Source organism: Cyprinus carpio, unplaced genomic scaffold (assembly GCF_018340385.1).
Source record: "Cyprinus carpio isolate SPL01 unplaced genomic scaffold, ASM1834038v1 S000006805, whole genome shotgun sequence".
Classification (NCBI taxonomy): domain Eukaryota; kingdom Metazoa; phylum Chordata; class Actinopteri; order Cypriniformes; family Cyprinidae; genus Cyprinus; species Cyprinus carpio.
This window is the reverse complement of record NW_024879391.1, coordinates 45,975-69,232: the sequence shown is the minus strand read 5'-3', so window position 1 is coordinate 69,232 and position 23,258 is coordinate 45,975. Positions and strand designations below refer to the sequence as shown.

Sequence of the window (23,258 nt, the reverse complement as noted above, 5' to 3'; positions counted from 1 at the left end):
TGTTTGACTCAAAAATTAAGTTTTAAACACAACATGGGTTGAATGAATAATGACAACATTTACTTTTTGTTAAATTATTAATTTGTTATGTTTTTATTATCAAGGATTTGGTTAATGCATCTATTTATAGATTCTTTGGGAGAAAATCATACATTTTTGATAGTTAGAAGTTATTTATAAAGCTCAGTATCTGTATGATAAACTGTATCTCAACAAGGAAAATTATTGTTTTCTGTTCTAGTCTTTCAGACTGCAGTATCACTGAAGAAGGTTATAAAACTCTGGCTTCAGCTCTGAGATCAAACCCTTCACACCTGATAGAGCTGGATCTCACAGGAAATGAACCTGGACAATCAGGAGTGAAGGAGCTCAGTGATTTACTACAGGATCCAAACTGTCAGCTGAAGACACTGAGGTGAGATGTGATGAAATAATGCAAAATAAACTATTTGGCAAGTTAATTATTTGAAGACATTTTATTTCTGTAATAAAGTAACTGACAGTTTAATTAAAGACTGTTCTCTGAGCTCTTATTACCTTAAACAGATCGATAAGCTCTTTTTGCACTACACTCATTTTATCTGCACTGTTTTGTTTATTTCACTGGTTTGTACTGCCATGTGCCTTACGCCACTGCATCTATTTCTTTTTTACAATGTCATTATTTGTATAGTTTGTATTTATATATATTTAGACAGTATTTATCTGTATTTTTATGTCTACTGTTAGTATTTAGAGTTAACTGTATGCACCAAGGGTCTGACAGTTATGCAATTTCTATTCTCTGTATGTATGTGCTGCACATGTGAAAGAATTGACAATAAAGCAGACTTTAACTTTGACTTTTTAATGTGTTTCATAACAGTTTAACATAATTTAACACTGTTTACCATCTGAACCATATGCTGTTTTTCAATACCTCAAGTTTAGTTTAATTAAATCCTGCTTCATCTTCTCTTCTGCAGGTTTTTGAGTTCTGCTGCAGAAGAAGCCTGTCAGTATGTGACAGGAATTGTGGGTAAAAACCGTTACTCCTGGAGAGAACTGAATCACAAGTGAACATGAACTAGGGAGACACACGAGTGAATCAGATCTCTGCTCTACTGCAGGATAAACACTGTAAACTCAACACACTGATGTAAGTATTTCACATGGTTCAATACTTTATAAAATCCCCTTAAAAGTATAATATTATTGTTTGATATTTCATTTTTCAAAGTACTAGCATTTTGGTTCTTTTTTGAGAGGACTAAGATTAGTTGAACCATCACATATAGATTTATCCTTCTTTGGATTGTGTAGTTGTGTGCTGTATGAGATGGGGAATAATCAGAAGAATGTTTCCAGTCTTTTGTTTTTGTTTTTCCTCTCACTCTCTCTCTTTTTCTCTACAGATGAAAATAATAGTGTACAGAGGAAGGTTGTACTGCTCTGGCTTCAGCATTTAATTCAAATCCTTCAAACCTGATAGAGCTGGATCTGAGTGGAAATAAACTAGAAAACTCAGAATACAGAAGATCTGTCTTCTGTTGAAAGCCTAGAAGAATGCAAATTGGAAAAACTAAAGTATGTATTTTCATTAAGCATTTTGATCTACATTTAAATTTATAGTGTTGTTGATTAAATTACCAGAGAAAAAGGAGAAGCTGGAGGCTATAATTTCAGTTACTCTACTCTTATAATTCCTTTGACTTAAACTAATATTTTGTGAACATCTCCTTTGTGTTTGAGAAAAAATACAAAACAAGGGTAGATAATAATAACAAATTTCTTTGTTGTTGGAAGAAATAGTTTGTTTAGTAAGATGTTAGCATTAAATCATTGGTCAGTGCCTGTATTTGCTAATTTAAAAATGCTATTAGTATACATTTTTGCACACTCTATGGCAATAATTTGTCTAGCTTGTTCATTTGTCTAACTATTATTTATCATCACAATATTGTTTTGAACTTGAAGTGTTCTTTATTTTGTTTATTTAGCACAGAATATGCAAAACCTAACAGCTTCTTTCATATACAGACTTTCAGACTGCAGTATCACTGAAGAAGGTTATAAAGCTCTGGCTTCAGCTCTGAGATCAAACCCTTCACACCTGATAGAGCTGGATCTCACAGGAAATGATCCTGGACCATCAGGAGTGAAGCAGCTCAGTGATTTACTACAGGATAAGCGCTATAATCTGAAGACCATCAGGTGATTAAAACCTTCAATTACTTATTAAAACTGTACATTTCAAATAACCTTTCTGGAACCATGCTGCAACAACAATCAGTTGACAAGCTGTATCTTGTTTTGATCCAGTGTTTAATTAATCACATCATATGCCATTTGGAAGATTATAACTGTCAGAACTGTCTTGCATTAGCAAGCTCTTTTAATATCATATTTAAAATGCCCCTATTCAAGTTGTGGTAAACTGATTTTTATAAGGTAAACATAACTTTTATATTAGTAATATTGCAAGATGAGCACTTACTGGGCTAAGCAACAAATAAGTTGCTTGATTATTTTTCATGAAAATTATGTATCAATATGAAACATCAGGCTTTTGATGGATGTTTATTTTTTTTTTTATCTCAAGCATCTCCAAAACAAAAAAAACCTAAAGATCTTTGATAATAAAATTTAAATATAATTTCAATAAGCACCTTATTGTATGTAGACGAGAGTGGCCAGTTAAAATAAAAATGAATATTTAATAATTTAATAATTCACCATAAAAATGTAATAATAAATAACTTTTTAAATGGACAATTCATAGAGATGTTTAATTTTGTGTTTTTTAAATGTAGTTTAAGAAAACAATAAAACAATACATTTAATAAAAAAATTAATGTATAAATAAATGGGTATTTAAAACTTATTAATTAAACAATAAACAGTACATTAATGAATCTTTTTAAATGCACATTTAAATCCTTTTAAAATCCATTTGGCAATCGCTTTTCTCTCTCTATTTCTTTTGTCTGCTTTGTCATTTGGGTTAAAAATGCATTGGACGAATTACCGCGATGGGAGCAACCAATCAACTTTCACCCCTCGATTTGAAGAATGGCCCCTCTCTCACTTGTAAATGTAACCATCATTGGACAGTGAAGGCTAATGTATATCATTACAAGCGAGAGTATGAACGGCAGGTTCAAACGACACAAAATGTCAGAGGAATCTGAATGTGTTCAGAAGGGATTATGGATGATTTGTTAGCTTTAGCTGATTTCTGAAAAATAAATTATTTCAGTTATCAGGGGCACTTCTAGCTGCACGGACTTTCTTCACTGGCCAGTGACATAATTTTATGTAATACTTTTTTATTTTAAAAACTAGATTTCAACAAAATAACATTATGTACCACAGGACAGTCATTTTCAGGCATTTATCATAAAGTTTGTTAATAAAACTAGATTTCAACAAAATAAATTAAGCTGCATAATCAGCTAGACTGCTTTAGGGACAGGTTTCTAAGGGTACCTTACGGTACAAAGCCAGATTTCAATAATTCATTCTAAATTAATGTTTTGCACTGCAGAAAATTTATAGTAAAACAATAGGAAATACAAGCTTTACAGTTTGCCATTGTGTTCTATTTAAATGTTCTGTCTAAAAGTCATTTTATTTAAAACATTAATTGTTTTAGCAGTTAAGTGGAATTTCATTGGGTCCCTTACCATCAAGCGCATGTGATAAGGGCGCTTTACCCATCAAGCACTGTGATAGCGCTTCAAATCTTTCTCTGGTTTAAATTTACTGCTACAATACACGAAGGCAGTTTTGAAATATTTTTTCATGTCTGATTCTGGTAGTGATATCTTTAGGAGTGACGACTGTATGGAACAGTGTCAAGCGAGAGAAGATGTTGTCCGTATATATAATATATATATATAATATATATATATAATATATATAACTTTATACTGCACTAGTTCACCACTACAAGAGCAGGGGAGCTGCTGCACATTTTGCCGAAAGGTGTGCAAGATCCAGTGTTGAAGCGCCCCCTGAATTCTAGTAGCCCCTGACTCCACCACTGGAAAAACCTCCTGCCAGAAGTCAATGACCAAAAGCCCATTACTAGCTTGTGCATGGAAGGATACAAAGAAAAGTAAAAAAAAGAAGAAAAAAAAGTGTCTCACATAACATTCCCTTTAACCCCTGATGGCAGACCCCAGACCGTAGAACACATTTCCATTGTGTTATTAATTTAAAAATAATATACAATTCCAAATAATTTTTAATTGCTATTAAAAAGACATTAAAATTTATTTCTAATTATTTTACCTTATTTGAATGTTTGGAGGAAATCCATGGCTTTAGCATTTCGCAACCTTGCTGAGCGGTTCTTTCATCCATTTCTCTATATGAACGGCTCTTGGCCAACTGGAAGCATGACCCCTCAGCCTTCCTTTCTAAGCTGTATTTTAAGCTCTTAGCTTGAAAGCCTCAGTTATCATGCTTGATTCACATATCAAGTCTTCTATAAACAAATGGTCTGTAGCTGTAAGATGAGTTGCAGCTATTTCTGCAACCATCATAAATGTGACATTAGCAAGTCACGTGCCCAACATAAATTACATATTAATCTATTAAATCCAAACAATATAAATCTTAAATGCATAACAAATGCAATATTTAAAATGCAGATATATATTTATATTTATATATATATATATAGATATATATATATATATATATATATATATATATATATATATATATATATATATATATATATATATATATATATATATATAATTTGCCTCAAAGTTATTTATATTTTTCAAATTTTTACAGAGTAAAATTTATTTTAAAGAACATCTGCATTTTTTTTTTATTTTTACTTATAGAGATAATTCATGGAAAATTTGCCATGCTAAGTGGAAGATTTTTATGGCCACTAGATTTCAGAAGTGGATTATTTATTTTTATAATTATCTTTTTTATTTAATGTATATTATTTATTCTATTTATTATGTTCATTAAATATTATTTAGACGTTATAAAATCATTATTATAGCTTTTAAAATCTCTTTTTTTGTCAAAGTTCAGCATTGTTTTGTATTGAAGTATGAAGTAACAAGAGTTTTCAACTCATTGGATCTACTGAAATCACACAGATGGCCTTTGAATTTAGAACGGCAATTTTCAGCGAAAGATGGCCAGTTTGTATCCTTGTTTACAATCTTCTCAGTTTCTCTCAAATGTAAATCAAATGCCCATTCACAAACAGGGTTTTTTTTTTTGAGATACTCAGATTTCTGATACTAATCAATCTATCGCATCTTTAAGCGCCGGGCATACTTCACTTCTGGGCGCTGTCCGCGTCTGTCACATAGCCAAGCGTCCCCTAACAGCTTCTTTCTGGGTTGGCGCATATGCTCAACCGCTGACGGATGAAGGCTTGACATATCGCCCAGTGGTGAAGGATTTGCTCACCATTATACTGCTTTGATAAAACCGGGCAGGTGGCATATTACCACCTACTTGACTCCAGCTCTGGCCCCAACATTCATCTCGCACTGGCGCTGTTGCACCGCTTACCGTCCCCGCAGATTTCGTAAGAAAATTGCCTGCACCGCGGACCCGAGGTGTGCGTGCTGCTTGCCCATGATCCCTCCTGATGACGACGAAATGACATAATGTGCACATTGCACGGACGCACGAAATTATCACTTACAAGCCTTTCGTAGTGTATAAGGTGCCAGGATATTTTCATAGGGGTGGCCAGGAAGGGGCCAGCAACCAGTTTGGGGTGGCACAGAAATCTTCATTATTTCTATATATAAATGAGTTTGACTATAAAGTACTGGACAGTTTTAGGACCTAAAACACAACTGAATACAATTAATTTGTACTTAATTGTAATTGAGATTTTTTGAGATTTAATTAATTTTTACATTTGAGATAGAATTACATCAAGTAATTCTTTTCATTTTTAAAGTACTTTACAAATTAACGAAAAAAAAATTAAAACACATTTTTGTAGTACAGTACAACTTCACTGTGCTTACATTTGACCTGCTTGTTTATTAAAATATAAATAAAAAATTACATAACATCTTGCTCCCTATTGTCATCTTGAATTGCAGAATATTTCAGTAGTTGTGTGTGTGTGTGTGTGTGTGTGTGTGTGTTCACATACACATTCTACACACATGCAACAGTTTCAGCTTTCTCTTATGTAGTGGTGAACTATTGCGGTATAAAGTTAGTTAGGTTAGTTAGTTAGGTTAGTTAGGTTAGTTAGTTAGGTTAGTTAGTTAGGTTAGTTAGGCGAACATTCGTTTTCGACTGACACTGTTCTGTATTGCGGTATAAAGTTAGTTGATATCACTACCAGAATCAGTTTTAACAGTATGCAACCACTTTATATCAACATGAAAAAATATTTCAAAACTGCCTTCGTGTATTGTAGCAGTAAATTTAAACCAGAGAAAGATTTGAAGCGCTATCAATGCGCTTGATGGGTAAGGGACCGAATGATAATTCCACCAACTGGGTTAAAACAATGTGTTTTAAATAAAATGACTTTTTTCAATTAGACAGAACAGTGAAATAGAACACCTTGGCAAGCTGTAAATGCTTGGATTACTAATGTTTTTACTATAGCCCTGCAGTGCAAACTATATTTTTTTTTTTTTTGAATTAATTATTGAAATTCGTTTTTTGTATTGTAAGGTAAAGTTGCTTTGGCGGTCCCTAAAGCAGCCTGAACATTTATGCAGCGAATAATCAAGCATAAACTGACTTTATTAACCAAATTTAGTTATAACTGCATACAAATGACAGTCCTGTGGTACATAGTGTTTATTTTGTATGAAATGTAGTTTTTTAAATAAAAAGTAATGCGGAAGTGCGGGCTGCCGAGATGCCGATGCTGCATTTTGCGCCAGCCCCTGATAACCGAGAGGAGAATTTCTTTTTCAGAAATCAGCTAAAGCTAACAAATCATCCACAATCCCTCTCCAAACACGTTCAGATTCCTCTGACACTTTTTATTCGTCGTTTGAACCCGTCTTCATACTCCCGCTGCTGTATGACATACAGCTTTTCTCACTGTCCAATGACAGTGCGTGTTTACTTTACAACTGAGAGAGGGAGCTGGCTCTTCAAATGGAGGTGAAAGTTGATTGGTTGCTCCCACGTGTGTGCAGTCCAAGTGGCATTTTTTTACTCAATTGTACGGACGGACAAAGAAAGCATTTGCAAAAGGACAAGAAAAGCATTTGGCAAAATGGCAAAAGAAAAGCAATTGCGCAGATAGATGAAACGATTTCCAAATGCATTTTTAAAAAGCGATTTAAAATGTGCATTTAAAAAGATGTATTAATACCCTTTTTTGTTTTATTAATCCACGTTTTAAAACCATGAATTAAACAGTTTTAAATGTGTCTATTTATATAAACATTATTTTTTTTTATTTATTGTGTTTTATTGTTTTTATTAAAAGTATCTGAGATTTCTTTTTTCCAAATTGGCTAAAACACACCTCTGACTAAGCTTTCTAACTGCAATCGCAAGACTCACAAAACTCTTGAGGAAACGGAAAGCGTAATGTCTCTTGTGCAAAAACGTAAATTTTTAATTCTCTTCTACAACCCTGCAGGTTTTTGAAAAAGTTCTGCTGCAGAGGAAGCGTGTGAAATCTCACTAAGAGTTCTGGGTAAAAGTCCATTACTTCTGACAGAACTGGATCTGAGTGAAGATAAATTAGGAGATCTGGGTTGAGAAAACTTTCTCTGCTCTTTTAATGGACTCTCATGTAAACTGGAGACAATGAAGTGAGTCAACATGATTTTTATACATTATAACTTTTGTTTATTCATTATAAAGGACTCTGAAATATCTGTGAGCATAAATAAAGACCTAATGATCTGATGTGTGTTAAGTATGTATTGGAAAAAACAAGAAAAATAAAATAATGCTGGGTTTTGTGTTCAGGCTGAATAATATGTGAGCTGCAGAGAAAAGCTGTTCAGTTCTAGCTACTGTTCTCTCCTCACCTCCAAACCATCCTGGAAAGAGCTGAACCTGAATAGCAGCCGTCTGCTGGACTCAGGAGTCAAAAAGAGAGAGATCTGTGAGGGACTTGAAGAATCTAGTCGTGTGAGTGACTGAAGAATACTCAAGTGACTTACATTTTCAGCATCAGCTACTCAAGCTCACAAAATGCATAATCACAATAATTTTGGTTTGAACTTCAGAGATCTCTGTTTCTTCATCCTTTTCCCTTCTGTCAAAACTTTAAAATTTAGATTTAAATTAAAGAATTTTGTAAATTGTCACTTGAAATTGTATTTGTAGCAGGCAAGCCTTTTTTATATCTCAAAGACACTAATTAAAATTATATATATATATATATATATATATACACAGCAAACCCGATTCCCAAAATTGGACACTGTACAAATTGGTGAGTAACCAAGGAATGGACTAATTTACAAATCTCACAAACTTATATTTTTCACAATAGAATATAAATAACCTATCCCATGTTAAAGTGAGACATTTTGAATGGCATGGGTGACGATGCCAAATATTGGCTCATTTGATTTCCATGAGAGCGTACAACATTCCAAAAAAGTTGGGACAGGTAGCAAGAAGGGCCGGACAAGTTGACAAATGTACATATAAGAAGACAGCTGGAGGACTCAATTTTGCAACTATGAGGTCAACTGGCAACCATGAGTGAGGTATTAAAAAAGATCCGCTCATAGTGCAGTGTCTCTCCGAAGTCACGATGGGCCGAGTATCACCCATTCCCCCATGCTGCGGCGAAAATAGTAAGCAATATCAGAAGGAGTTTCTCAGGGAAAAATTGCAAAGAGTTTGAATTATCATCATCTACAGTGCTAGTCTCAGTCCAAAGATTCAGAGAATCTTGAACCATCGCTGTGCGTAAGGGCAAGTGCCGGATACCATACTGGATGACGTGTCTTCGGTCCCTTAACTGCACTGCGTCAAAGGAAAGAATGCTACTGTAATGGGATCACAACATGGGCTCAAGAATACTTCCAGAAACATTTCGTGACACAATCCACCGTGCCATTCGCCATTGGCCCCTGCTTAACCCTATAGGTCAAAAAGAATGCCATACTAACATGATCCAAAGCGCATGCGTTTCTCTGGGCCAAGGCTCATTAAAATGGACTTGTGGCAAAGGGGAAAACTGTTCTGATGAATCAAATTTGAAGTTGTTTGGAAAACTGGGACGCCATGGTCATCCGGACGAAAGAGGACAGGAGACCCCCATTTGTTATCATCGCTCATTCAGAAGCCTTCTCTCGATGGAATGGAGGTGGTGCATGAAATCGTGTGGTACGGGCAGCTACCATCGAAAGGCTCCATCAAGGCTGAATGTATATCCGTTCTAGAACAACATGGCTCCCATCCAGGACGTTTCTCTTTCAGGACGACCTGCATTTTCCAACATGACAATGCCAGAACCACATACTGTCTTCAATACAACATCACGGTGGCGGAGAAGCAGGATCCGGTAACTGAAATGGCCAGCCTGTACTCCAGATCTTTACCTAGAACACATTTGGAGGGCATCATAAAGAGGGATGCGACAAAGAAGCCCTAAAACAAGTTAGCAACTAGAAGCCTGGTATTAGACAACTGGGACAACATTCCCTTCCTAACTTGAGCACTATCTCCTCAGTCCCCTGACGTTTGCAGACTGGTTAAAGAACAGAGGTATGCCACCCAGTGGTACAACATGCCTTATCCCAACTTTTTTGAGATGTTTGATGCCCATGAAACTTTAAAATCCACTTATCTTTCCCTTAAAAATGATACATTTCTATGTTTTAACATTTGATATGTCATCTATGTTGTATTCTGAATAAAAATGAAATTGTAACTTCCCAATCAGTGCATTCTGTTTTTATTCACAATTTGTACAGTGTCCCAACTTTTTGGGATGGTTTTGGATATATATAATATAATATATATATATAAACATACTATGAATATCCTATATATATATCCACATACTTGACAGTACTTGACATAACTTGAAAATTCTGGATAATGGAATGTCTTTTAATTATTATTTTTCAGGCTCAGTAAGTTAACTCTAACAGATGAAATGCTGTTTCAGCTCTTGCATTGTAGTTTCTCAGTTCATGACTCCTGCAAGTTGAGGGACTTGATCTGAGCATCAAATCTGGAATATTCAGGCGTCATGCTGCTCTCTCTGATTGCCTGAAGAGAGACTGGTTAAGCTAAGAATCCTGGTGATTTGCGTGTACGCTGGGTCTTTTGTTTGTTTAAATCGTTCCACTTATCATAAGTAATTATCATGTAAAAACAGTGTCTGTTTTATAGAGCATGTACACACATGTATACAAATTATTTTGCAATTTGTAATTGCAGGAAGCAATTTTTTTTCTCACCTTAACATTTTCCCAATGCTGTAGTTCAATTTTCACAATGTAGATTGAAAAAATGTTGTGTCATTCTGTAGTCAACATTTTGGTCCTGTTTGCAACTGGTTGTCATGACAATGGGTTAGTTAGGTTAGACTGCTGCCCATGAATAGCTCACTGACAGAACTAATCCAGTCTTGCAAATACATACACAGCATTCCACTGAAACTTCTTGCTTGAATGAAAAAAAGATACAATGCTTTAATTGTGTTGGAAAAAGTAAATCAGTATAATTTGTGTGTTAATTTTAAAAGCAATACATTACTTTACTCATTACTTGAAAAGTAATCTGTCGTACAAGTAACTTTCTTTTCTTTATTTTTCTATGAAATGGAATTATCACCGGAATTTCCCATTTTTCACCCCGTTTCTAGAGTCTTTCAGACTGCAGTATCACCAGAAAAGGTTAAAAGCTCTGGCTTCAGCTCTGAGATCAAACCCTTCACCCCTGGATAGAGCTGGATCTCACAGGAATGATCCTGGACAATCAGGGGTGAGAGGGTCTGATTTCCGACATTGATATGAAATGCCATTAAAGACACTGTTGAGGTGATGCGTGAGAAATAAAAAAAAATGACCTGATGTGAATAAATTACAGAAATAGATCGTTTGTTACACCAAGTTTTGTCATTTTCAACCACATTAATTTTGATTCACTCCAGGCACTGAGGTCACATGTCCTAGCTGATATGAAGGCAGTTTGTGAGTACAAATGTAACGTCTAAGGTTGTGGGATATGAAAACCAGTCAACTATATTGATGGGTTTTTACTGATATCTGTAAGGTAACACTAAATCGACCTTCGAAGCGGCTCGCTCCTCTACTGCAGCCATCAACATTGTAAAGGAACATAGGTGTAAGTTTTATCGTTATCAGATGACACATTTTATTTAGTACTGAATCTGCTGCTGGAGTTTTTTTATTTGCTGAATAAATAACCATATGGCTCAGCTTTTGTAATGCTATCATCATCCATTGCATTAAGTAAGCTCATGTTATCTGTAAATGTGAGTGTCTAAACTAAAATGCTTTCTAGATTTTACCTCCGTCTTGAATAAACAAGCTGCTATCAAGGATCAGATTGTAGTGTTTTGGCTGAAGCTTTAAATTCAAACCCCCTCAAATTTAAAAGAGCGGATTTGACTGGGGACTAAACTCAGAGACACAGGATGAAGATCTTCTGACTCTGTTAAGAATGAAACCGGGAGAACTGGAAAGCTTAAGTAAGTAAATCTAAAAAAATGCACCGTACTGCAACAAGTGTTGTATGAAAAATCTCATTAGTGAATAACGTTGTTTTCCTAGCTTAGATTTATGCCTTTTTTTTTTTTTTTTTTTTACGTGTTCTCTCTTCTACAGGGATGATCTAGCACGTATCTTGTAACATTACTCAAAGGAACGGTGGGTGCTGCTCTGGGCAGACAGCGTTAATTCGGCATCCTTCATCTGAAAGAAACTGGATCTGGTGAGGAACTGATCATAGGAGATCTGGAGTAACGGAAATCTCCAACCCCTACTGGGAAATTCGCAGCCATGACATACTTCTGGTTGGGAATCTGCAGTGTAATATAAGCATGATTCAATGCTAAAATGAATCCCCAGACAGCGGTCCCACAAGGTTGAAACATTAAACCACATCAGTCTCGCCAATTGTGTGTCAAAAATCAATAATTTATCTGTTGTTATCGCATCTGGTAGAATTGCATAATTATCTGACGTCACTTACAATAGTAAAAAAATGTGGTTTAAATTAATTGTGTAAGAAGGGAATACTACATAATCTTGACAAACATTTTTTAGAGAGTGCTGGGCAATTATAGTCTATGGTATAATCCGGTAACGTAAAATTTGATATTATTCAATGAGTAGTTAATCTTTGGTTGTTTTGTCTTTTCTAAGAATGCAAAATGCAATATTACAGAGAAGGTGATAAAGACTTGGTTAAGCTTGAGATCAAACCCTTACCACCTATAGGCTGGAATATACGGAATTGATCATGGAAAAAAACCAATCAGGAAGTGAGCAGAGCTCCAGCTTTTGTTTTTTTCACTTGAGAGCTACGCATTCAAAAAAGTTTGGACAGGTAGCAATAAGAGGCGGGAAAAGTTAAATGTACATATAAGGAACAGCTGGAGGGACCAATTTGCAACTTATTAGGGTCGGAGAAAAATTCGTAAAGAGTTTGAAGTTATCATCATCTACAGTGCATAATAATATCATCCAAAGATTCCAGAGAATCTGGAACAATCTCTGTGTGTAAGTGGTCAAGGCCAGAAAACCATACTGGATGCCGCGTGATCTTGAGGCCCCTTAGACAGCACTGCATCCCATACAGGAATGCTACTGTAATGGAAATCACAACATGGGCTCGGGAATACTTCCAGAAAACATTGTCGGTGAACACAATCCATCGTGCCATTCACGGGTTGCCCGGCTAAAACTCTATAAGTAAAAAAAAGAAGCCATATCTAAACATGATCCAGAAGTGCAGGTGTTTTCTCTGGAGCCAAGGCTCATTTTAAAATGGACTGTGGCAAAGTGGAAAACTGTTCTGTCAGTCAGACAAATCAAAATTTGAAGTTTCTTTTTGGAAAACTGGGACGCCATGTCATCCGGACTAAAGAGGACAAGGACAACCCAAGTTGTTATCAGCTCTCAGTTCAGAAGCCTGCATCTCTGATGGTATGGGGTTGCATGAGTGCGTGTGGCATGGGCAGCTTACACATCTGGAAAGGCACCATCAATGCTGAAAGGTATATCCAAGTTCTAGAACAACATATGCTCCCCCATCAGGCGTCGTCTCTTCTCAGGGAAGACCTTGCATTTTCCAACATGACAATGCCAGACCTCACATACTGCATCAATTACAACATCATGGCTGTGTAGAAGAAGGATCCGAGGGTACTGAAATGGCCAGCCTGCAGTCCAGATCTTTCACCCAGAAAACATTTGGTAGGCATCATTAAGAGGAAGATGCTGACGAAAGACCTAAGACAGTTGAGCAGCTAGAAGCCTGTATTAGACAAGAATGGGACAACATTCCTATTTCTAAACTTGAGCAACTTGTCTCCCTCAGTCCCCAGACGTTTGCAGACTGTTATTTAAAAGAAGAGGGGATGCCACACAGTGGTAATCATGGCCTTGTCCCAACTTTTTTTGAGATGTGTTGATGCCATGAAATTTAAAATCAACTTATTTTTTTCCCTTAAAATGATACATTTTCTCAGTTTACACATTTGATATGTCATCTATGTTGTATTCTGAATAAAATATTGAAATTTGAAACTTCCACATCATTGCATTCTGTTTTTATTCACAATTTGTACAGTAACCCAACTTTTTTGGAATCGGGTTTGTGTTATATATATATAATATAGCACATAGCCACATTACTTGACAACTTGAGATTCATTGGATAATGCAATGTTCAATTCTCATTTTCAGGCTCAGTAAGTGTAATCTAACAGATGAAAGCTGTTCAGCTCTTGCTACGGTTCTCAGTTCAGACTCCAGCAGTTTGAGGGATCTTGATCTGAGCAATAATAATCTGGAAGATTCAGGAGTCAGGCTGCTCTCTGATGGCCTGAAACAGAACTGTAAACTAGAGAAGCTCTGGTGAGTTGCTGTGTAACTCTGGGTCTTTTGTTCGTTTAAATAGTTGCTCATCAGTAAGTAAGTTATCATGTAAAAAAGTGTCTGTGTTTATATAGAGTGTATACTCATGTATAAACATTATTTTACAATTGTAATTGCAGGAAGCAAAATTTTTCTCACCTGAACATTATCACAATGCTGTAGTTAAATTTTCACAATGTATCATGTGAAAAAAATGTTGTAGTCATTCTGTAGTCAACATTTTTGTCCTGTTGCACTGGTTGTCATGACAATGGTAGTTTAAGTTTATGACTGCTGCACATGAGAGCTCACTGACAGAACTAATCCAGTGCTGCAAGTGTCCAACAGCATTCCACTGAAACATTCTTGCTTGAATGAAAAAAAAAGTGTATGATGATTTAATTGTTTGTATGATTTAATTGTTTTTAATTTGTTTTTATTTTGTTAATTTATGAATTAATTTAATTATTTTTTTCATTGATTTAATCTGTCATACAAGTAAACTGTCATTTCTTTATTTTCTAGAATAATGAATTAATCACATAAATGTTCCATGTTCACCCATGTTCTAGTCTTTCAGGCTGCAGTATCACTGAAGAAAGTTATAAAGCTCTGGCTTCAGCTCTGAGATCAAACCCTTCACACCTGATAGAGCTGGATCTCACAGGAAATGATCCTGGACAATCAGGAGTGAAGCAGCTCAATGATTTACTACAGGATCCAAACTGTCAGCTGAAGACCCTGAGGTGAGATTACAATGTTCAGTGCATCAAGTGACCGACTGCTAAATTCAGAGTCAGACCTGATTTCACACTTTGGCTGGCACTCAGCCGGAGATTAATGCACTCAGCTCTTGGCACATATATCACAACTATACAGTATTTTCAACCACATAATATTTATTTTAGGCTTCAGACATTTAGATAAGTTCTAGCAAAAAAAAAAAAAATTGTTTGTAAAATACACATTAACGTCTATGGAATCAGCGATAATGATCCTTTCAGCTATATTTTGATGTGTTTTATTAATATAATGTAGGTAACAATAAAGTTCTATTTTACAATAAAAAAAAATTCTATTCTTCTCACAGTTCACCAGCCACTTACTATCATGTTAACACTCAGTTTGGATGTCGTTGTTTTCAGTTTGCACCATTTTTCTTAGTTTGTTGTCATGGTTGTTAATTGATTTGTCATTTGTCTCAGCTGTGTTCAGTTCATTTTCACAGTACTTAAGTTCTCTCAGTTTCTATTCAGTGGGTCTGACCACGTTAATGCTTTTTTGATGTTACCTGTGTCTTCTATGGACTGAATGCAATAATAAAAATATAACTCTTTCTTCATCATCATTATCTTAGTTTTTTGAGTTTTACTACAAACTGTGACACTTATTTTCATGTCTTTCACACAATAATATGGAGGAACACATGCGTCGTTATAGATCAACTAATATGATTGTAGTGAAGTTTGTTTTAGAAGGAAAGGAAGAAGTTGGAGTCGGAGTGACTCAGGCTCGTGGATATTTATTCAGTTCGTCAAAACTATAAGCAAAGGCGTGATCACCTGCATCAAATAACATAAACTCAAAGCACGTTTGGTTGTACTCTCGTCCAAACACCATCCATTCGGCCACAAGCCCTCTTTCTGCCACTTCTGAGTCACAGTGGCCATTTTAAGGGTCTCCCCACACCAGTCACTGTAATTAGAATCTTCTGAATGTCATTCTGCGCTCCGTGCTGCATGATTCTGCGCTTGACCTACTTACTCACCGCTCGTCTCACACCGCTCCCTCCCACTGCAAACCCCGCTAAACCACTCCCCCCTTGCCACGATGATCATTATATAAATAACCTTTTAGATTTGTTTTTTGTATGTTTGTGTTTGTGTTTTTTTTGAATAATGGATGGATAAATAAATGAGTTAGATTTTGATTATGCATACAGAGCTACACATTCTAAAATAACAGTTGTGTTAAACTCACACTGGGAGCTCAGCTGGAATATTTTAAACTTATGTGTGAAAGGGTTAATATTAGAATATTATTAAAACAGACTATTAGGGTTCTAAGCAAAAAATGTTATAACTTTTTTTTTCCATCTTCCCATCTGCAGGTTTTTGGGTCCTGCTGCAGATGAAGCCTGTCAGTATTTGACTGGAATTGTGGGTAAAAACCCGTTACTCCTGAGAGAACTGAATCTGAGTGAATGTGAACTAGGAGACACACGAGTGAATCAGATCTCTGCTCTACTGCAGGATAGACACTGTAAACTCAACACACTGAAGTGAGTATTGTACACTTTACATTATACAGCACATGTATCTTTAAAACAGAATAACAGTTTATATTACATTTTGATAATTGTCATTGAAATTTTTTTAAACTCTTATTTGTATAGAAAGCCATTAGGGCTCAGACACTGAGTACAGCTACAAACATTAAAACTTGTTTTTTGAAAACATCAACCATAAAAATGAATGAACGTGACATAGAGGTTAAGCAGCTAAATATAGTGAATCCCAGTTAAAGTGCAAACAAACACAAATGATTATTATGTTTGCTTTATATGTATGACCATAACTTGTTGGTGTGTTCTCACAACAGTCACAAACATTAGACAGAATATTGCTGCAGCTGTATAAACACAGTTACATAAATGCCACTGCTTAGCATTTCACTCCTGCATAGGAATGCAAGGCATGTTAAACATGAGGCTTATTTTAAAACATGTTTATAGTTGCTCATTTAGAAATTAATAAGGCGGACCATGCAATATTCACAGTGAAATGAGTAAAAGAGAATTCACTTTATTTAGATGTTGATTTCAGATGCTTTCTGAAGCGTGCTGCAGCTGCTACAGCAAGCATTAGCTGATTATTTGAATGTTGTGCAGCAGCTTATTGGCTGCTGATGCGAAAGAAACCAATCAGCTGCGCCATGTGAATAATGATGTGTTTATATTAGATTGAGTGCCATGTAGTTTCATGACAAAGCTTTGTATTTATTGACATGTTAAAGCAAAAAAGAAAAATGGTGAACGAGAAAATGAAGATTGTAACATGCTTGTTAAGTTATTAAAAGCACAATAAACTGTGCTAGAGAACTGCATTCTCTATTCACAAGCTTTCAGGTGCCCCTGTATGCATGTACAATACAATACACTATATTTACATATTACACACTATGTATCAAAATGCCTGACTTGGCGTCTATTCAGGTAAACACAGTCAAATATGTCTAAAGTGAGCATAAACAGTTGGGAGAAAGTCAGATGTGTATCAATAAATTAAATCTGTGCATTCAGTGTTAAAGTGACAGCAACCTAATACACAGTACCTGCTGCTCTTGACTGAAAAAACATTTGTAGCATATTTAATTTATGCAGTCCCTGCAGTTTTATTTTATTTCATATTTGATGACTCCATTTTTTGTAGTATTTTGTACTTGAATAATTGGCTACATGAAAAAAAACTAATAATATTTTGCGTCTTTGTTCTGGTATGTTTATTTTATCTTATTGCTTGTAATTTGATTTTGCTTTTATCAGAGATTGTTTACTTATTTACTTAATTGCTTAAGATGTTTTTACTTACAGTGCCTTGCAAAAGTATTCACACCGCTTCATTTTTTTATGTTGCTGCCTTATGTTAAACTGGATTAAATTTCCATTTTTCCACATCAGTCTACACTCCATACAACATAATGGTAAAGCAAAACAAAATGGTTTTTAACATCTTAGTGAATTTATTAAAATAAAAAACTTAAATGATTCCATTGCATAAGTACTCATACCCTTATCTGGGACAGTTGACATTCAGCTCAGGAGTATTCATATTGCTTATAGATGTTACTACACGTTTAGTGAAGTTAACCTGTGGCAAAATTCAATTGAATGGGTATGATTTGGGGAAAGGCACACACGATCTTAATTAAAGGTCTAACAGCTGATACTGTATATCAAGCAGCTTAAAAAACCTCCTTAATGAAGTTGGTTGTGGCTAAAATATTCCAAATAATTGTTCCTGTAATTGTTTTCTTTCTCTGCAGGCTGAATATCAACAGTATTACAGAAAAAGGTTTTGCTGCTCTGACTTCAGTGTTTATTTCAAATCCCTCAAAACTGATAGAGCTGGATCTGAGTGGAAATAAACTAGGAAACTCTGGGATTGAGATGATCTGTATTCTGTTGAGAAATCCACAATGTAGCTTGAAGAAACTGAAGTGTGTATTTTTATTCATCTATTCATGATAATATACATTTATAATGTCCAATTGATTAGATTAATTGAAAAAAACTAAAATAAAAATAAGATTATGGAAGCTAAAATTATTATTTTTTTAACTGTGTTTAAAGAGAACTTTAGCTATTGTATGAAACTCAAATGAAGCAGGTGCTATTAATGCTTTGGGTGTAGTACTTAACAGTTGTTTTTATGTCTTTCAGACTTTCAGACTGCAGTGTCACTGAAGAAGGTTATAAAACTCTAACTTTATCTCTGAAGTCAAACTCAAACCTGATAGAGCTGGATCTCACAGGAAATGATCCTGGACAATCAGGAGTGCAGGGTCTCATTGATTTACTGCGAGGTGGATGCTGTAAATTAAAGACTGTCAAGTAATAAAAGCCTTTCAGTTTTTTGAAATAAGCCAAAGACATATTCAGATGTGTGCAACTAGTTAAATGTGACAAATAAAGCTAATGCAGAATTAGAATGGCATGATTTACTGAATCCCTATTAAGCAAAACTGGTAATATTTATCACAATTATGACTAACACATTCTACTCTTTTACTATACTTTAGTACTACACTGGACCCATAAGGAGGATGGGAGCTGCAAAATATGTAAAATTCTAACAAGATTTTCTAATTTAAAGTTTCCAAAAATGTTCTGCTTCCTGTAGGTTTGAAAAGTCCCTGCTGCACAGGAAGGCGTGTAGACTATCTGAGTCAAGCTCTTGGTACAAACCATTAGTACTTAACGGAACTGGACCTGGAGTGAAGATAAATTAGGAGATCTGGATGGAGAGAAGCTCTCTGCTCTTTTGATGGACTCTCATAGCAAAGTGGAGAAAATTAAGTGAGTGAACATGATATATAACTTTATTTTGTTCAGTATAAAAGTCCTGTTAGGTTATTACGTAGGATCAGATATGAAAAGCTGCTGATCTGTTATGTGCTGAATATGTGCTGAATAATAAATAATGCTGTTTTTGTGTTTAGGCTGAATAATTGTAAGCTGACAGAGAAAAGCTGTTCAGTTCTATCTACTGTTCTCTCCTCCAAAACCATCCTGAAAGAGATGAACCTGAACAATAGCCGTCTGCTGGACTCAGGAGTCAAAGAGATCTGTGAGGGACTGAAGAAATCTAAGCTAGAGATATTAAAGTGAGTGCATTTCAACATCACCTACACTTAACATTATATATTTATTGAATCTGGTTGCTTCCAGAGGTGAAAAAACTGTAAAATATATATTTTTTCTCTCATAACAGTGGTATTATCTCAAGGTAAAACTTAAATTAAAACTTAAAGAATTCTTTGTTGAATGTAATAAAAAAAAATGACAATTAGCAATAAAATAATATAAATGTAGCAAATAATTACAATTAAGTATAATTAATTACAGTTATTTATATCAGCTGTCAGTAGTAACTGTAGCAGAATTATTATTATCATCAACTAATCTGTTCGTCCAGCAAGCATTCACTGTAATTTCATATCAGCTCTAAAAAATTATTTTTGTGGCCACAGAAAATAACTTTCAAGCACTAATGCAGTAGAGATTGTAACAAGATTGGCTTGTTAAAGGGACATTATCCGAAAGCAGTGACAATCAGAAACCTATGTAATTTGTGCACAAAATTTTTATTATCTAAATGCTAACACAAAACTAGTGTAAGCAAGCAAACATACATTCACACATACATGGGGGAGGGGCACATGAGACTGAATGAATGAAACCATTAGAGAAATCGGAGATGAAGCTATGAAAAGGAGTCAGTTAACCACCTGAGTGTGACCACCGTTTTCTGTAGATGGGCTCTACAGCTTATTCTAAACCATTTAGTTAAATGTATGATACGAGTGTCTGGATGCAGTCTTGGATGAAAGCCTTGATGATTTGAATGTTTTATTGTGATGGAATTGCAGTCAAGTTCTGCCAGGTTTGAACAGTGACAAACTCCAAAGATGTTATTCTGACTCAGTGGTGGTTGAGAGAGTTTTCTCCCAGATGGAAAGTGAAAATATGGCTGTAGTCCATAAAAAAAAACACTGAAGTGGTTTACATGTCTGTTTTTTTTGTTTGTTTGTTTATCATATCTGATAATGTATTCAGCTCTGGTGTGTCTAGTTATATATTGTGACTCAGCCTATTATGCAGCAATTAATTAATTTGAAACACAATGTTAAATTTAAATGTTACAATTTATTTAAATTTAAGCTTTATGTTTTGCAGACTTTCAGACTGCAGTATCACAGAAGAAGGTTATAAAGCTCTGTCTTCAGCTCTGAGATCAAACCCTTCACACCTGATAGAGCTGGATCTCACAGGAAATGATCCTGGACAATCAGGAGTGAAGGAGTTCATTGATTCACAAAAGGGATGGTGGTTTACATCAAAAACACTGAAAACTCTGAGGTAAGTGTTATTAAAATAGTAAAATGCAAAAGTTTGCTGGAAAAGAATTAAACCATCAAAAAGACATTTATAAAAGCTTTGAAAGGACTGAAGACCCTTTAAAACAAGATTGCAATAAATCATCATATGGCAGTTAATGTCAGTCTACTTCTCCTGTGTCCAGGTTTTTGGGTCCTGCAGCAGAAGAAGCCTGTCAGTATGTGACTGGAATTGTGGGTAAAAACCCGTTCTCCTGAGAGAGCTGAATCTGAGTGGACGTGAACTAGGAGACACACGAGTGAATCAGATCACTGCTCTACTGCAGGATAAACACTGTAAACTCAAAGCTCTTCAGTGAGTGTTGTTTTCATTTATTATTGTAGATTGATCTTGAATCAGGTGACAAAACAGTATTTCCCAGTGATTGATTTCTCAGAGAAATGTTGCGCACCAGATATTTCATGTTTATAAATTCTCTCTCATGTTTATCATTCTAGGCTGCATGGTTGTGGTCTAACAGAGAAAAGCTGTTCAGCTCTTGCTACAGTCCTGAGATCAAACTCCAGTCTGAAAGAACTTGACATGAGCAACAATCATCTTCAAGATCCAGGAATAAAGAAACTCCAGAACGGATTAGAAAATACAAACTGTGCACTACAAAAACTCAGGTGAGCTCGGTGAATCATTGTTTTATTTTAATCATAACATAATCTTTTGATCAAAGTTAAAATTACTAAAGACAGCACACAGGAATAAACAAGAAAAACATGCCTTTGTCAAATGATGCATTTTTTTCTTTACTTATAAGAGAAAAGTACATTTAATTATTTTTATGATATAAAACTGTTTTTTAAGTGATTTTTTTTTATTATTATTGTTTTAAACATTTATTTTTATTTTAAACCAGACTCTCAGACTGCAGTATCACTGAAGAAGGTTATAAAGCTCTGGCTTCAGCTCTGAGATCAAACCCTTCACACCTGATAGAGCTGGATCTCACAGGAAATGATCCTGGACCATCAGGAGTGAAGCAGCTCAGTGATTTACTACAGGATAAGCGCTATAATCTGAAGACCATCAGGTAATTTAAAAACTTTAAATACTTTAATTAGTAACTGCTCTTTAATGATGCTTCAATGTAACATCAATAATCAGTCAGCTATATATTGTTTTGATCTAGTGTTTAATTAATCATCTTTAAATTAAACATTGTATATTACATGTAATATTAACACTGGTACAGAGCCGGCCCAAGGCATAAGCAGACTAAGAAGTGGCTGCTTAGGGCTAATCAGTCAGATATGATAGCTTGATTTTTTTTTTTTTTTTTTTTTTTAAATGATATTTATTTTGTTAATAGACGAAACTGGCCCGCCAGCAATAATATCTGACCCGCAGCCAGATTGCTTTGATAGTGGCTGGTTCTGAAACAGATCTGTCATGATGAAAGCAACAGTTACTCACAATCAGAGTATGTGAGTGGAGTGGTGTGATTTTGATTGGAGCGAGGAGTGGATTTTTTTAAAACTCGGAGTGTTTTTGTTTTGAGTTGGGATTGGGTTTTTTTAAAACTCTGAGCTTTTTGGTTTTATTTTTGTCATAGGGTGATTATATAACTGTATATTTTGAGTGAAATTTAATGTTAAACATATTTATCTAGCTTGATACAGATGGATCACTCAAATCAAAAAGAATGTGAAAGCCTAAGGCTATGATGACGCCAATGGACATGAGCGGCATGTTATAGTTCTCAAGGAATTTGTTTGTTCCTTCTAGATACTGAATATTTTCATCTGAAAGCATGATTTAAACAAGTGCTACAACACTTATTCACACGCAGTCGCTCTCTCAATAATTCATTCAAACAAATGTAATCCAGAAGTGGGTAGTAACGAGTTACATTAACTTCATTTTCTAGCACTAGTAAATTTTTTGGGGGTAACTAATACTTTGGAGTATATTTAAATATAGGTACTTTTACTCTTACTCAAGTACATTTGTAGTGAAAAATCTGTACTTTTACTACTTTATTGTGAAATGACACTCCCCTCTTGTTACTTTATCTTAATGCAATACAAGTTATAAATGCTTCAGTTTATTCCAGAGCGTGCCGTCTACTTTTCTCTACGAGCAATGAAGCGTGCCCATTCGCGAATGATTCATTCTTTTGAGTTAATTCTGTTCAAAGGCTTGATCAAACCAGCTGGCAAACCATTGAATTGGTTTGCAAATCAGTTTGAATGATTCGTTCAGTTCCCTGCCACACGAGCTGAGCCGTCTGAAGTGGTTCTCATTAAGAGTTGTAACAGAAAGTTTAAGAAAATCAAGAGCATTGAAGATGTGGCTTTGGATCTACACTCATTTGAAAGCAAATCTGCAAAGGCTATTGTTTGCTAGCAATGAAGATCTTTATTAGATTAACACCGTGCGTGTACTGTCAATTACAATTACACGATACCACTATGACATTACCAGTTTGTTGTACGTGTAACTTATACATTAAATACAATGTATAATTTTTACATTAAATAAGCTGTCACAGAGTATGAAATGAATACCCTCCAAAACTGCGTTAGCTCTGTTCCAGGAGGAATGCC

General features: G+C 35.1%; 1 protein-coding gene across 1 annotated transcript in view; it reads left to right on the top strand.

Annotated features, from left to right (window-relative positions):
- Nucleotides 1-23,258, top strand: part of LOC109110613 (NACHT, LRR and PYD domains-containing protein 3-like) — an 80,972-nt gene that overhangs the window by 49,206 nt on the left and 8,508 nt on the right. The window contains exons 10-16 of the mRNA XM_042756138.1: nt 2,020-2,193; nt 5,460-5,582; nt 7,959-8,100; nt 9,269-9,510; nt 13,872-14,042; nt 14,615-14,788; nt 21,159-21,329. Of these exons, the coding sequence (XP_042612072.1) occupies nt 2,020-2,193; nt 5,460-5,582; nt 7,959-8,100; nt 9,269-9,510; nt 13,872-14,042; nt 14,615-14,788; nt 21,159-21,329 (1,197 nt within the window). The remainder of the gene's footprint in view (nt 1-2,019; nt 2,194-5,459; nt 5,583-7,958; nt 8,101-9,268; nt 9,511-13,871; nt 14,043-14,614; nt 14,789-21,158; nt 21,330-23,258) is intronic.